The sequence below is a fragment of the Nothobranchius furzeri genome, chromosome 17 (genome assembly GCF_043380555.1).
Source record: "Nothobranchius furzeri strain GRZ-AD chromosome 17, NfurGRZ-RIMD1, whole genome shotgun sequence".
NCBI classification, from domain to species: domain Eukaryota; kingdom Metazoa; phylum Chordata; class Actinopteri; order Cyprinodontiformes; family Nothobranchiidae; genus Nothobranchius; species Nothobranchius furzeri.
In genome coordinates this window covers 26925937-26943255 of record NC_091757.1, presented here as the reverse complement: position 1 = coordinate 26943255, position 17319 = coordinate 26925937, and the positions used below count along the sequence as shown (strand labels likewise).

Below are 17319 nucleotides of genomic sequence, written 5' to 3'. Positions count from 1 at the left end.
CTGAGAGATCACGGCTATCAACCTTTCTAGAGCAAACACAACTCTCCCTCTTCTCTAGTCTCTCTGGGACACTCTGTTACAGTTGTTTGTTAGCTACATGTTTCAGAGTGTACCTGTGACCAATGGGGGTCAGTGTTGAGTGCCTCCCGTTACATTCGTGCTGCTATGTACTGATTTCACTGTTCGACTTGTATCTGGAAGTACACCTTTTGTTCACATTTGTTAAGCTGTTGCTGTAATGCTATACGTTGTTAGTCTGCACGCTGAGCCGCACCGCATCAGGCTATGTTAGCCAGCCTTAGCCCATGTAGCTTTTACATGTCGCTGCATGGCTCCTTCATCCCTGTCAATAAACTTACCTAACATCGAGGAGTGTGTTTTTTCACATGTAGCTACATTCTGTGAGGACAGCGTACGTTCACTATACAGGGCATTCCACAAGTTGTGCCAAATAAACTAAAACATCTCAGAATCCTACCTCAGTTCTGTTATATTTTCACATCTTGAGTGAGAGAAGTAGTTGAAGAGTCTGATGACCAGTATAATGTATATGGTATATCATACCATGCCATTTAACTTAAAGCACAGTTTAAAATTGCATGTCAGCTAACCAAAGTGCTGCACATAAAAAGCCAAAGGCTCAAACACAACAACCGACAAATAGCAAAACACTGAGGGATAATCAAACAGCATAAAGGTGAAGCATATACAACAGAGCATAAAATGATTATAATGATTATACATGATTAAAAGGACTAAAGGGAGAAGAAGTAAAATCATTATGGCAGGAAAGGGAAAAACTGGAACAAACCCGCTAAAAACAGCACCAATAAAACCAAAAAAGATTCCAAGATGCAACTAAAAGAGCAATCAATCAGAGTTAAACTAAGTGGGAAAAGTAAAACAGCCCTAAGACGTGCAGTGAGGCCAGACGGGAGTCCTGCAGTTTTTATTGAGGTAGATCATGTAGGGTAGGCGATGCTGGAAAAATGTGTCGAGCAGATGTGAACCTACTGAGGGATGGAGCCAAATGTACTTGGATGGGTAAGGAGTTCCAGAGTTTGGGTGCAGCATGAGGAAAGGCACGCTCCCTCCGTGATTTATTGCAGACCTTCGGAACAACCAGTAGCTGGTGATCAGCTTGTCAAAGGGAACGTATGGGTGTATATGGAGTCAACAGCTCAGGCAGATAAGATTGAGGTGAACCATTCAAGGCATTGTAAGCTCCACTCTGAGTCCCTCCTGGATGTATACGTTTCTTGCCCTATCCCTAAGGCTGAGCCTGGCCACCCTGTGAAGGAAGATCATATCCACGCTTGTATCCACGATCTCGTTGTTCAGTCATCACCCAAAGCTCATGACCATAGGTGAGGATTGGGATGTAGATCGACCAGTAAATTGAGAGACTTGCTTTCTGGCTCAGTTCCCTCTTCACCACGACAGATCAGCTCAGCGTCCGCATCACTGCAGACGCTGCCTCAATCCGCCTGTCGGTCTCCTGCTCCCTCACTCGTGAACAAGACCCAGAGATACTTAAATTCCTCCACTTGGGGGAGGAACTCTCTCCCGACCCAGAGTTGGCAAACCACCCTTTTCCGGTCAAGAACCATGGCCTCAGATTTGGAGGTGCTGATCCTCCTATCCTATTTTTCTACATTAAATTTTAATACCAATAACAGCCATTATAATTGGTATTGGATGGTAATGGATTTATAACATTGGACGTCTCTCGTTAAAACTGGTCCTGTTCTGTACTGAGACACCTCTGACTCATTCTGTGACAAAAACATCAGGGAATGTTCCAGGGCCCAGGACTTAAAGGTTGAATATGGAACAATTGAATAAAAAGCTCTATTGGGTGTTTAGAGGTATGCAGAATGAAGGTACTGTATTTCCTATAAAGGTTATATTTTAAATAAAAAATATCAAAAGTTTATTGACGGACACGACACTGAGTTTATCTACCAACCAATAGAGGGCACCGCTGCCAAAAAGTTCACTCAGCACAGCAAAGTGTGAAAATAGCTGACTCTGCAAGTCAAGCAGCTGCTTCTGAGCCCAGAAGATATCGTTGTCCTTCTGAGAAGTGAAGCAACGAACATGCAGCAGTGCCTGACTCGGGTTCAGGGGCCTCGGGTAGACCTTGGCACCTCTGCTGTCCCATCACAGGGGAGGGGGAAGTGCAGGAAGGGGAGGACCCAACCTTACCTGGATGTCCTATGTCTTTTAAAGTCCGGAAGTTGTGCAAATGCAGGGATGGACATAGATATTCTGCTGAAGTGGGGCTGGGTTGGTGCCCTCGGACTCTGTGAGAGTCTGTGATGCTGCTGCTTTGGGCCCTGGCAGGGTGGGCTGGGGTCTCCATGCCCTGAGGGGCATTTTGACAACAGAGGTGCCTATTGGGGCCAGTGGGGGGAGGGCTAAGCCCAACCAGCCATCCCTCCCCATCCCCACACATTTCTCTCCTCCTGCTCCCTCACATCATCACACAAACATGCACATAGGACCTTGGGGGGTGGACAAGTCAGGGAGTGCAGGTATGGACCCCATTTCCGTATTCCTGTGGCAACCTGCCCCCCAATTTTATCTGCACCTTAAACACTTCCACCAACGACATTCCACACAAACACACACTTAGGGCCTTGGGAGTGAGCACATCCAACGGCATTTAGCAGGGGGATTTCTCAGCCTCCTCCCGAGTGCCGGTGCCCACTTCCAATTTTAAACTGCACTTAGACACTGAGGGCGGTGGGTGCATGTGGGGTGGTGTGGTGGCATCAGCTGGCATAGGCCAGACGATGCCCACACTGCCTGCTCACCACAGCCACGAATACAACTCATCAACACTCACTAGCACCATATTGGAGCAGGCGGAGGGAGACTAGGGGTCTTAGCACACCTCTGTTGTCGCTTGGCTTCCTGGGGCTGGAGGCTAGGAGAGAGATCAGGCCGTCTGGTTGGGGTATGGGGTGGTGGATTGCTGTGCTCAGCGTTGGGCAGGGGAGCCTGCACATCAGCACCCCAGCAGAAAGGGTCAAACTCTGGTAACCGGTAATGGTTGTACCCCATGTGCAGCAGTACCGGGACCAGAGTGAATAGGGTGTGTATGGGGACCATGAGTGGGTGTCCGGCGTGCATTTTGTAAGCCTTTGGTTGTATGTGCATGTGTGAGCATGAGGGAGGGAGTGTGTGACTGTGTTTGTGTATGACTGTATATGCCAGGTGGGGCCTTTGACTCCTCCCTTCTCCTGGGACTTCTTTTGATGATATAGATCTTTGTCTCCCCTCCCCCTGCCACACCTGGTGTGGGGTGTGGTGCCTTGGTCTGCCTGGGTCGTGGCTCCCGGGTCAGGGGGTTTAAGATTTTTGGCATCTGCTTGACCAATCCCTGTGGCTGCCTGGTGGTGGCCCCCGGGGCGATCCTCTGCGCCTCTCGAGGGGGGCGGGGGCTTTTCTGGTCGCAGTCTCCCTGGAGTTCCTGTGCTCTGGGGCAGCTCCTGGATCTCTGGGACTTGGAGCTCCCTCCGTCTCCTACACATCTCTAGGGGGGCAGATCTGTGGCCTCTCACACTCTCTATTGGACGCTCCTGTAGAGAAACCTTACATAAACAAGCGTGTGTACACACACAGGTGCTCACATGGTGCTCTCAAAAGTATGGGCTTGGGCACGTTCAACACAGGTCTTAAGGCTATGGTGGGCACTTAATGCCCACCAGTGATTTATTACCGTGTGATTGTTCAGTTAAACAATGTTGATTGTATATTTCTTCATCAAGTTGACGCAGTGATAGCTTGCTCCTGTTGTATTGTTGTTGTGTTTTTTTTCTTCTCTCTTTCTGCAGGTTTAGAAGCAGATTCTTTTTCATCCCCTCCACTCCCCCCATCTTTTGTCTTTTCCTTTCTCTTTCACCTCTGACTCCGTGTCTTGTCGGAATTACAGAGCATTCAAAAACAATAACAATAAAGTTTTAAGTATCAGTTGTGACATTAAAAGCAGACGCTTTGATGCTCCACCTGAGAGTAAATCTGTAAGGCTTGTCACCAGCATTCAGACATCAATTCTGTTTGCTTCACAGCCAGACAGGACACACACAAAAAAAAAAAGATAAGAGAAGCAACCATAAAAGATCTGAAACCAGAGTTCAGGTGAAGCCCACAACAGATGGTCCCAAATAAACATTTCACGTATCGGCAGTGAACCTGATGTCCTGACGGCTGGGAACCTGTTTCTATTGTTGCATCAACAACCTCCGCACACTAGATGTCGATTTGGTGTTCGAGTTCTATATTCAACCTTTAACATGAGAGGAGGATCAGCTCAAGTCCACCACTTAACTTTTTAATCAGAACTTATTTAAAGGATCTTACAGCCTTGCAAACAAATATTTGTCTATCAAGCAACTTACAATCCAGCCACCTCCGTCGCTGCTCATGTCGCAGTAAACCTGCAGGGGCTGGTTGTCATCTCCACCCAGGTAGATGGTGTACAGGCCTGACGAGGTGTCCCCATTGAGCAGGGCCTGGGAGCAGTCCCGAGGGTACCGGTACAGAACGCCAGCTGAACGAACACACACACACACACACACACACACACACACACACACACACACACACACACACACACACACACACACACACACACACACACACACACACACACACAGTTTTATAGTTTGCTTTAATGTTAATCTGATCCTTGCTCATTCAATGGGATTATATGACTGTATTGTCTGTTTGCAGTGACGTTGTGATGTGGAGCCTGGACCAGAACACGTTGATGTTCATATCCTCTCTCACGCTATCTGAAAACTATTCCTTCAAATGAAGAGAAATATTTAAATGGTATTTTTGTTGTCCCTTAAAAAGCTGTTGCTCAGCTTGTGTCTCTATTGTCTCACTTGTAAGATGGACTGATAAAGGACCAATACTCAGCCATTGTCTTAATGTTCTCCGGGTTCTAACTGTGTATTCACTACTCCAGATATTGGATATTTCTGTACATTCCATGGTTTTGTATTTTTTTGTATTCAATTCAGTTATTCAGGTAACACCAGACCATGACAGGAGCCGTCTCAAGGCACTTGACAAAGTCAACGTTTTGAACTGAGTTCACTTCCTGATGTTAGTTAGTTAGAAGTTTCCTGTAGAAGGAACCCAGCAGACTGCATCGAGTCACACATCGAGTTTTTGTTCCCAGGTCAACCCTCAGGGTCTATCTAAAACCAACCTGGAACCACCATACAGAATTGAACAGAGCTCTTGGTTCTGCACATCAACAGTTTTGCACATATCTAACAGGCGTGTTTGCACACTGGAATATCTAATTGTATTAAAATCCTTTATCTGAATGAATGAAACAACTCAAACAGCTCTAACTCCACCTGGAGTTCAGCCACTCTGTTCCTCGTGGGACAAACACTTCAGCAGAGGCTGATGCTGTAGTAGGCACTATTACATTCAAAATACAAACGGATATCTTTTGGATGGAGATAAGAAAATTGGCCATCTTCACCCTGTTTCAGTTCTTTCTTGTTTGGTTTGATCCATTAAAGCATCAAAGCCCACCCAGCCATGTGGTGACACACAGGTGAATGCAGACATACTTACTGGTGGTGAAGACAGTACTAATGACTCTGCTTCTCTTGGGACCAGCGAGGGCCTGCAGCTGGACTGAATACTCGGTAGAAGCACTCAGCTGGGCCATATTGTATGATCCAGCAGTGGGACTCAGCACCACTTCCTGGCAGAAGAAACACATTTTATTTCCTACAGCTGATTGTCACAGTAAGCACCAGGGTGATAGGGCAGCACACTGACCCGGATGGTGCCGCCAGCTGACTGGAAGCTGAGGATGTACCCAGTGATGTCAGCCCGGGGAGGCTTCCAAGTGAGTAAGGCATTCTCAGTCTGGATGTTACTGGTTGTGAGGTCCACAGGGGCGTCAACATCTGAAACAAGAACACTACTACTTTATGTTCTGACATTTCTTTGTTTATCAGATGGTTTTTGTGTCATCATGTTTTTGTATTTATTTGTACAGTCAGAGCAAAGACCACCCTCCGTTAGTTCTGGATTTTAAAGAGCAGAACTCTGGTCTCTATTGGGTTCTACGTGGTTACTCATTCAATGCCAAGAGTAGAAAAACATATCTCTGTTTTAGAAGACTTGTTCATTCAGATGTCCCTTGCCCTTGCTGAGATGTTATGACCTTTAACCTGCTACCTGCTCTAAGCTCTGGCTCAGTGTGAACCTACTGGGACATCCACCTGAGGGTGGACTTACTAGAGCCTGAGCATTATGGCTCTGATGATCATGTGTGAGAGAACCAAACCTGTAGTGAACTCTGTTGTAGTGGCTGCACTCTTAGCCAGCTCCCTCACAGCATAGACCTTCACTGTGTAGTGAGTCGCCGGCGTCAGAGAGCTCATCTCAAACTCCACCACATTTCCAGACACACGCGCCATCACTGGAGGACCTAGGGGGCGCGAGCACACACACACACACACACACACACACACACACACACACACACACACACACACACACACACACACACACACGCACGCACGCACGCACGCACACACACACACACACACACACAGACACACACACACGCACGCACGCACGCACGCACACACACACACACACACACACACACACACACACACACACACACACGCACGCACGCACGCACGCACGCACGCACGCACACACACACACACACACACACACAGACACACACACACACACACACGCACGCACGCACGCACACACACACACACACACACACACACACACACACACACACACACACACGCACGCACGCACGCACACACACACACACACACACACACAGACACACACAGTTTGCTAGTTTATACTGGTAGAACGGTGGATGAAGGGTTTGGGGTAGAACGCAGAAGCAGAACAAAGCTTAAAAAGTGGACATCTATCCATTGATTGATGAATCCATCTGTATGCAGGTCTTTCGTCCCTCATCCCTAGCCCTCATGTAAAATATGTGACCAACAGATACGATCTGCTCACCTAATCAGCTTTTTATGGTCTTACTGGTGCCACCAGTCTCTCCGACCACCACCAGCAGACAAGATGGGTGACATGTTTTGCCCAAGGAAACAACAGGAGTCAGAATCGATCCCACAACCCCCCAGCAGCTGAAAACCCGCTCTATCTCTGGAGCTATTGCTCACTCATATTCACTGTGGTGCGCACATGACGGCGCTGGCTGCCTATAATAGCTGCGTGGCTGTGTGTCAAGTGGGTCCACGTGTCAGCACTACAACGAATGTTTACACATACTCCCTCATATCATCATATAGACTAAATTATCCTCAAAAAGAAACCGGGGAACCCAACTGCCTGAGCCTAAAACGACCATCAGCTACACACTGGCTGCCACTGAAGAGGGAAGTAGAGGGAAATGGTGCCAACTAGGCTGCTCTGGAGTTGGAGATGGGACCAAAGGAAAATGCAAAGAGCTGCCCAGCAGCTAAGGGCATCAGAACCCTAACACATTTTCTACTGACTCACTTGCTGATTGACATTTTGGCTGTGGTAAACCAGCTGAACATTACTTTCCAAACAGAAGATGTTAACATCTCAGCTCTCATGAGAACGATTGTAGCCAGTCTGCAAGACTTAAGAGTTGAGCCAGGGGAGGCAATGAAAAGGTTTAAAGTAGCCTCACAAGTTGGCAAGTCCTGTGCCATCACACTGCATGACCCAGAACATGCTGTAAGCAGAGCCGGATTAAATAAATGGACTACACTAGGCAGGCTGCATTTTTAGCCCCCCCCCCCTCCATCGATGTTATGTAATGAATTGAAATCTGAAACTTACAAAATGTACTTATAAAAGTTCATTCACATTTTACATAGCCTAGTTTTTGGTTACAAATTGGTTGTTTGTATGCCAAAATAAGTCATGTGTTGTAGGCTGTTGCCTCTGCTGAATCAGAAATTCTGTCAATTTTCTGAGTGTGAACTTATTGTTTTGCTATTTGAACATTAATAAAATTATTTGACAAATAATTAATAAAACCAGCAACACTTACCAAGGAAACCATTTAGCATTATCTACTCCGGGATAATCTTCAGCCTTCCAGCATCACAGGGCCTCAATCACAGCAGAAACACGTCTAAAGAAATGTTCCTCGGTTAAGCTTCGGTTTATGTCTCCAGATTTCCTCTGTGATGCAGAAGAATATCCAATATTTTGAGAGGGATGGTTTAGTGCAAAGTACTCATCAGTTTGGTACCACTTTGCAGGATCAGACGGGTAGCTGTTAATACCCTTTCTGGGTCTAGAGGCTCCTGTAAGACTATATTGGGCTCACTTCTGGCTGGCTGCTGTTCTTCCAGTTTGTCCTTCTGTGAAGGCGTTGATGTTGACGGCGTTGGCGCTACATCGTCTTCCGCCGCATCTTCCACTGCGTCTTCGGGTCGTGTCTCCTCCGGGTCTGACTTGGGCCCGGCCTCTGGCTCTGCTGACTCGAGCATGTTCACAGCTGTCGGATGGCTGCCCGAGCAGCCCGACAAAAACTTCTGTAAAGCCCCCCCGCTGTCTCTTCTTTAGTTCCTCTTCATTTTTTTTTTACGTTTTGCCACATCCGAAAGCATCGTGAAAGTTAGCCTACTCAAAAACACCTGCTAGCTTTGTTGTGTCCCGCTCTAACTCTGACCGCTTCTCTGACGTCCTTAATTGGGTGGCGCCTTAACCCTCTGGGGTCCAGGGTGTAATTTGCCGTGAGTTTTCCTTTGTATTTCCAAAATAAAAACCATAACCACTGCCTTATGTGGTATCAATCTTTTCAGCACAACCTGGACTTCATGAATTTATACTTATTTTTATATTTGGACAAAAAGGGGTTGCATATTAGACCTTAAATCACTCAAAAACATAAAATCTGAATAGGAAAAAAGTTGTTTATTTTACTGTGAAACCAACAAACATTTATGACGAATGTTTTTTATCATTTAGACTCGTAATCTCGACTGTACATTTATAAAAAATATGACTAAATATAGCAAATAACTAATTAAAAAAAGTTATTAGCTCTCTGGGATCCAGAGTGTAAATCGCCGTTTTTGACTCATTTTGGTTTTTCTTTTGTATTTTCTAATAAAAACAATAAATATTGCCTTATAGGGTATCATTAATTTCAGGACAACCTGGACTATCTGAATTTATACTTATTTTATTAATTTGGCAATAATATACATGGATTTTGGAGAGAGAAGAGTGGCTCCGTCTCACGCCGAGATCTGACAGGTGCGCAGCGCCGCCCACTCCTCTTGTTGGATCTCTGAGGAGCTGGATCTCTGCCTTCATCCTCTACCTCATCATGAGCCAACTCTTCTATGAGGAAGGATGGATCTGCCACATCATCATTAACATCCTCGCTGTTTGCCTCAGACTCCGGCTGCGAGTCTCCGTCCACTTCCTCTGCTTCCAGTTCAAAAAACAGCCGTACTATCTGAACTGCCTGGTGGACATTTATCCTTCTCATCATCCTTTATATAAGCCTAATAAAAGCCTACTAAACTGCAGAGACAATATATCTGTCCGGATCGCTTCAAAATACAAAGTTTACCGTCAATATCTGTCTAAATGTTTGTTGTTACTCCGTTCGCGCCACTCCTTTCCCTGCGAAGCGGCTCCTTTTTGCGCACATCTCTTTACTCGTGCAGCCTTCCTTCCTCTCTCTCAGCTACATAATGATGCTTTTTATCAACTGAATATGTGAGACTTCCACCAACAGCAAAAGGATCTCGTGTTTTTGTGGGTTTTTAATGTTCACAAGCACATTTCCGCTCACAGATTACTAAACTGCTGTTTTGACAAGTTATCAGATTGTCTAAAAATAGGTCGTTTTTTAGTTTAGTATAACTCCGCTTTACGTTGCCTATTAACAAAATTTAAAAACTGGGGTGTAGTTTATAATCTCCTTTTTAAAGCCGAATTGAAACCGAAACTCAGGGAGGCGGAGTCTTGCTCCCACAGCGTCCCAAATCAGACCTGTTCAAAAGACGCGTATACTCGTCCGTGGACCCCAGAGGTTTAATGTGACATAGCCAATGAAACGGTCTATGGTTATGATAAACATTGTCACTATTTTTAGTTAATTGATAAATTATTGAAACAAATTGTAGATAGGAGTCCTAGCTACAAATTATATCATAGGACATTTGTACATTTAATTTTTAATTTATTTATTTATAATTTTGTTCCTCTGTCTGGGCCCCATCCAGCCAATCAGGCCCTAGGCACGTGCCTACTTTGCCTTTACGTTAATCTGGCTCTGGCTGTAAGGATCATATATTTCTGTTGGGCAGGGGGCGCTCTGGGGTCCCACTGGTGGAGCAGATGGGGGCTGCTGCCCCAAGGATCCAGACTCTGATAAGCAGATTAAAACGGATAAGCTCTTATTTCTCATTAAGGCTGTGTGGAGAGGCAGGGGTCACCATGGGTAGGTCCTCAATTGATACCAGGGCCACAAAAGACAAAAGCTGTTCACATACTCACATACACCTACAGTACATTTAAGACTTATCTGAAATGCATGTATATGTTTTTGAAGAATACTCAGAGAAAATGGACAATGCATGGGGAGAACATGCCAACTCTACCCACAAGGCTGCATCAGGGATTTGAAGCTGCAACCATGTTGCTGCAAGAAAACAGTGCTACTAAATGGGCCGCCATGCAGGTCTGCAAAAGAAAATACTTTTGAAAAAGCTTATGCTAATTATTACCCTAATAATTATCATGGTCACTGTAGGGAATATATTCCTTTTGCCTTAACCAACACTTGCATTTCTCAGATGAACTGACTGCACTAACGTTCAGGTATGTTTCTGTATTTCCATATATTTAAAGTGAAATTTCAGTCGTGGTTAAACAGAAATTATATTCTTTTGCATGAAAACTTACAACGTAGCCATGGGTGCTGTATAATGAATTCATGTTCCTACCAGAATCTGCACTGTATGTGATGACATAACCGTCCACAGTGGCAATGGCAGGCTGCCATAGCAGCAAGGCCTCGGAGTCTGAGATGTTGGCTGCTGTCAAACCACGGGGCTTATCCAGAGCTGCAACGTAGAGAGAGGAAGGCAGTTCTGTAAGTAGTAAGCATTTTTACACTGGGTGCACTTTAAGGTTGCGTAACAAGCTAATGAGGAGTTTGGTAAAGTCCCATATTGATACAATCAATTTATTTCTTGATGCAGCACTTTAACACATCAGTTGCAGGCCAGTCCACCACTGCATGACAAAATCCAGTTTCACATCAGACCCTAACCCTACTCCGCCCAGGTAGAAGGTGGTGTTTTTTCAGCCCTTATCACAAGGTGGTCTGCTTCAGGCTGAACTGGACAAACACACCCACTGCCGACTGAATGGCCAGCTCAAATTGACGCCTGTCATTAGGGGGGACCTCCGATTGGTGGATAGAATAAGCCAGCTTGGGCCTCCCGCATATGCGACTGATCATCATTCTGGATACTGTGGAGTAAGCATCTCCTCTGACTGAAGCTGCCTCTCTGAAGAGCACAGTAGGGGCTGCATGACTTAATTTTTTTTAAGTCAACAGTCAAGCAATGAAAATCTAGTTGACTTTGACTAGTCGTTGATGACATCATACACCTGAAGCGGGTTGGTGCGCTGGAGTTTTTGACAATTAAAATTGCACCCACATTTTCTACGTTAACACATCTCTTTTAACAACAGTAGTTTCTCCATCTTGCTTCAGCCCCCCCCCCCCCCCCCCCCCCCCCCGCGCAGAGGCTGCAAACTCACTGATGCGCCTGCAGCCTCTCAGAGTTCCTGCTGCTCTAAACATTAAAATAATTATTTCATTTTCTGTTCCTCACTTCTGATTACCTTCAATGGTGTCTGTTTGTTGCAACCACCAGGTACAAAAACTAACTTGTTTTTATTTGACTATTTTTCTGTCCTGCCTGTTTATTATCTTCCTGCATCTCCTCTCAATCCTAAAGAGAAACTGCTACCTGGGTTCATTTATATTCACCTCATGAGTTACCTTTGAACTGCAGTTCAAAAAGATCTACCGACCGCAAAAACAGCGGAGAACGCGCCGAGCGCTGGCCTCACCGGTGAGGTGCGTCAAAGGGTGGAAAAAACAGGTGATGTGCTCCGCTCCACAGCAGCAAAACACATCAGGAACAAATAAAAGACAGAAAACGTCGTAGCCGTCTTCCTCCGCTTATCCGGGTCCGGGTCACGGGGGCAGCATTCCAACTAGGGAGCTCCAGACCGTCCTCTCCCCGGCCACCCCCACCAGCTCCTCCAGCAGGACCCCAAGGCGTTCCTGGACCAGATTGGAGATGTAACCTCTCCAACGTGTCCTGGGTCGACCCAGGGGCCTCCTGCTGGCAGGACATGCTCGAAACACCTCCCCAGGGAAGCGTCCAGGAGGCATCCTGACCAGATGCCCTAACCACCTCAACTGGCTCCTTTCGATCCGGAGGAGCAGCGGTTCTACTCCGAGTCCGTCCCGAATGTCCGAGCTCCTCACCCTATCTCTAAGGCTGAGCCCGGCCACCCTACGGAGGAAACTCATTTTGGTCGCTTGTATCTGCGATCTCGTTCTTTCGGTCATTACCCAAAGCTCATGAACATAGGTGAGGATTGGGACGTAGATCGACCGGTAAATTGAGAGCCTGGCTTTCTGGCTCAGCTCCCTCTTCACCATGACAGATCGGCTCAGAGTCCACATCACTGCAGATGCTGAACCAATCCGCCTGTCGATCTCCCGATCCCTCCTACCCTCACTCATGAACAAGACCACGAGATACTTAAACTCCTCTACTTGAGGTAGGACTTCTCCCCCGACCCGGAGTTGGCAAGCCACCATTTTCCGGTCGAGAACCATGGTCTCAGATTTGGGGGTGCTGATCCTCATCCCAGCCGCTTCACACTCGTCCGCGAACCTACCCAGCAAGAGCTGAAGGTCAGAGCTGGATGAAGCTAGGAGGACCACATCATCCGCAAAAAGCAGAGATGAGATTCTCCTGCCACCAAACTCGACACACTCCACACCACGGCTGACCCTAGAAATTCTGTCCATAAAGGTTATGAACAGAACCGGTGACAAAGGGCAGCCCTGGCGGAGTCCAACCCTCACCGAGAACAGGTCCGACTTACTACCGGCTATGCGGACCAAACTCACGCTCCTCTGGTAAAGGGACTGAATGGCCCTTAACAGAAAGCCACCCACCCCATACTCCTGGAGCGTCCCCCACAGGGTGCCCCTGGGGGCACGGTCATAAGCCTTCTCCAAATCCACAAAGCACATGTGGATTGGTTGGGCAAACTCCCATGCCCCCTCCATCACCCTTGCAAGGGTATAGAGCTGGTCCACAGTTCCACGGCCAGGACGAAAACCACATTGCTCCTCCTCAATCTGAGATTCAACTATCGATCGGACCCTCCTCTCCAGTACCTTGGAGTAGACCTTTCCAGGGAGGCTGAAGAGTGTGATCTCCTTATAGTTAGAACACACCCTCAGGTCACCCTTCTTAAAGATGGGGACCACCACCCCGGTCTGCCACTCCACAGGCACTGCCCCCGATGACCACGCAATGTTGCAGAGACGTGTCAACCATGACAGTCCTAAAACATCCATAGCCTTGAGATACACAGGACGAATCTCATCCGCTCCTGGGGCTCTGCTGCTGTGTAGTTGTTTGACTACCTCAGCAACTTCTGCCCCAGAGATTGGACAGTCCTTCCCCAAGTCTCCCGGCTCTGGTTTATCCTCGGAATGCGCATAGGTGGGATTGAGGAACTCCTCAAAGTATTCCTTCCACCATCCGACTATAGCCTCAGTTGACGTCAGCAGCTCCCCATCCCCACTGTAAACAGTGTGAGCGAGTTGCTGCCTTCCTCTCCTGAGGCGCCAGACAGTTTGCCAGAACCTCTTTGGAGCCGATCGATAGTCTTTCTCCATGGCCTCACCAAACTCCTCCCACGCCCGAGATTTTGCCTCAGCAACTTCCACTGCTGCACCCCGCTTGGCTATCGCTTGACACCTAATTTGATAATGTTACTGTGGCCGTGCTCAGGACACAGATGTCTGGAGCGCGTCAATGATCAGAGCTTTGCATGCACAAGCTGGTTAAGGTTAGGATGGGGGTGAGGGGAAGGTTAAATTGCAAGAGGGTAAAGGTCACATTTCGGTCAAATGTCCGTTTTACCGCGGGCGTCAGATACCGACGCTCTGGCACAGTGCGTCGCCTCCCGACGCGCAGGGTCTCGTCATCTACTGTCTTTTCCGAGGACTGCATCTTGTCAGTCATTATCACGTGACAGCGACTAGTCTATGAAAGGCATAAAAGTCACTACAGAGCAGTGAAGTCGACTAGTCGACTAGTTGATACAACTCCTAGAGCACACACACCTGCCGATGCTTGAGTTGCCCCGTGGAAGGACAGACACAGCAGTCTGAATGCAATAACAGAGTCAGAGTCTCCAAAAGCAACACTGCTCATGGCCGCCGTAGTTTAATTTAAGGGTATAGCGGAGGATCGTTTTCTTCTGGGTGGATCATCTGAATCATTGGTCCACATAACTGTCAATCATTCTGGTGAAGCTTTCCTGCAAGGCTGTCATCGTATGTGCTCATTCCTGGTTTAATTTTCACTTCCTGTGCATCCTGTTTATGTGTAGAGCATTACGTCTTCATTCCTCGACATTCTCACTGAGTACTTTTGAAAATGGCTGAGAGTTATAAGAGAAAACCTGTCTTTGAAGTCTATAGCCCTTTTCAGATAGACATTCTGGAACATTTGCAGACAATTCAATCCGGTTTTTAACCGGAACTGTGTTTTCAGACACACCACTTTTGTACCGGAACTTGTCCTTTCGGCTGCGTTCACACAGCAGGGAAATGTTCCAGATGTCTGACGGTGGCGGGGGGTGGGGTGGGGGGAGAATCGGACTTATGTTAAGAAGAAGAAGAAGAAGAAAATATCACTTCTATAGCGCCTCTCAAGATAAAAATCACGAGGCGCTTAAGCATAATTCTGCGCACACGAAGACGCATAAGAGACCTGGATGATGAAGCTCAATGGTTAAAGGAATCACTGAAGCGGTGTGAAGCGCTCCGTCGCACGTCTAGGCGGTACCGTAGGAGGCGAGCTGCCGTGGTTCGCCGCATTCTACAGCAGCGGGCTATCTAGGTGCGCACAGTGTCCCCCGGTCCCCTCCTCCTCCCCCTCCCCCTTGTCCGGAACTTTACCTCACCAGTCTGAAGCAGCCACCCTGTACTTAACAATTCCGGACCTGTTACTAGGGGCTTTGTCCGGTTAAATTCCGGAACACGTTATCCAGATGTTTGTATTCAGACACAAAGGTCTTACGGACAGAGTCCGGAACATTTCCGTTTTTCATGGCCTGTCTGAAGGGGGCTTATGATAAGGAGAGAAAGGCCTCCAAAGTGAAAAATAAGACCTGAGATTTTTAGGAGACTCTTTTCAACGATGGCATGCGCTGAAATCGAAGGTTGGGCTCCCCACAGACGTCTCTGTCGCTGGTTTTCGGTTCGACAGGTAAGCTAAAGTTCAGCATGCTCTTTGGAGAAATTAATTTCAGATTATTGCTAGAAGAAGAAGAAGTGAACTAACTCAAAACATGTTTTATAATCTATTTTCTTCAAACAAGCCACTCTTTGCTTTGATTGCTGCTTTATACACTCTTGGCATTCTCCTGATGAGCTTTAAAATAGCTTCTAAATAGCTTGTTACCTGTGGTAACGCTGTCCGATCCAGGCTTACTTTCCCTTCGGCCTTCAAGAGCAACAATGGTAACCTGGTAGGTGACCCCCGGTGTGAGGTTGGGCAGCAGTGTCTGAGACTCAGAACCATCCAATGTCAGAGTTTTAGAAGTACCTGAAGGGTGAAAGAACTCAAGTCAATCAGATGAATATAGACCGAAGTTAGTTCTTGTTCTTCCCATGACCAAACTCTCACTTGAAGTAAGCAGGAAGTTTTAACCGGTTTCATGTAAGAAGGATTTTTTAAATATCCTACATATAATCTGGAGGTTTCAATGTGTTTCATGAAGATTCAACATTCTTTAGGAGATGCGTTGATAACACTTTACAATAAGAGTGCCTTTTATTAACATTCCCGATGTTGATAAATGATTTATGGCAAACTGTTGACGGGCCTGGACATGTGCTGGCTTTAGCAGGGGGACCTTTAGGGTGCTGCAACATTTCAAAAGATTCAAAAGCCTTTATTGTCAAATAAGTGTCATTAAGGTTAGGACAAGGCGACGGGGGTGTTATGCTTTAGTAATGCATACCATAACATTGTTAAAGTGGCACTGTGCCGATTCCTGGTGATAGATGGCGTTATATACATACATGCATTTAGGGAAGTTTTACACTGCGGCTGTCGCTAGTTCAGAAAACTTTATGGGAAATGTTACCTGTGGAGCAGAAAGCATGTAACCTCAGCATGACTCATCAGACTTTGATGGTCCTTCAGTTAGTTCCATCGAAAGAATGTAATGATGTTGGTAGTTTTCTGCCATTGTAGTTTTCCAGATCTGCCCAGTGACGTCAAACTATGACAACGCCACTTGGCCAAATATATTGCATCTCTTTTTCAATTCCATTCTTTCACATAAGTTTTGGAATGAGTTTAGCAGTTTTGTTATTAAATTAGTGTTTCTTACTTACTAAAAGTCTGTGAACGTGGTAACACAACTTCCGCAGGTCGTACAGAAAGCAAATCATCTAGTGTGATGTCATGGACAGGCGCAGGACCCCGAGCCAACCAGAGGGAAACATGGCGTCTTATGTGGCATGCCCCAGAGACGCCCCTATGCCCCTATGTACTTTAGGCCTGGTTTGATGGTTATCTTTTACAAAGCTGCCAACATTTCTGATAAGACTGGACATGATTTTGTTTGTTTTCAACAACATTTCAATGGGTATTTCCAGAGATTAATGGTAAAAACTACGCATTGTCTCTTTAAGTGGCTGTTAATACTTTATTAAATAGTTTGCTAATGTTTAAAAATGCACTAAGTAACGTTAATAAAGGGACCTTTATTGTAAAGTGTTGCTGAAGCTTTAATATGTTAAATGTAAACAGGATGTTTTAGTGTGTTTCATGTAAATATGAATGTAAAATATAAAACAGAAAGCTTGATGTCCATCCGTCCAGGTCTCCACCAGTACTGCGTCCCAGTTATGGTTTGGGATGCTGCTGATTCAGTACTGCTTCAGGAACCTTCCTGAACTACGTCAGCGGACTCCTTCCTGGA

The 17319-nt window shown here is 46.4% G+C and overlaps 1 protein-coding gene across 3 annotated transcripts in view; it reads right to left on the bottom strand.

The window, feature by feature from the left end:
* LOC107396649 (tenascin) overlaps positions 1-17319 on the bottom strand; it is a 290411-nt gene that overhangs the window by 18896 nt on the left and 254196 nt on the right. For all 3 annotated transcript variants that reach the window (XM_054731189.2, XM_054731188.2, XM_070546339.1), the window contains 6 exons: positions 15789-15932; positions 10995-11114; positions 6332-6475; positions 5818-5948; positions 5608-5740; positions 4407-4558 (listed from right to left, as the gene is read on the bottom strand). In XM_054731189.2, coding sequence (XP_054587164.2) covers positions 4407-4558; positions 5608-5740; positions 5818-5948; positions 6332-6475; positions 10995-11114; positions 15789-15932 — 824 coding nt within the window. The remainder of the gene's footprint in view (positions 1-4406; positions 4559-5607; positions 5741-5817; positions 5949-6331; positions 6476-10994; positions 11115-15788; positions 15933-17319) is intronic.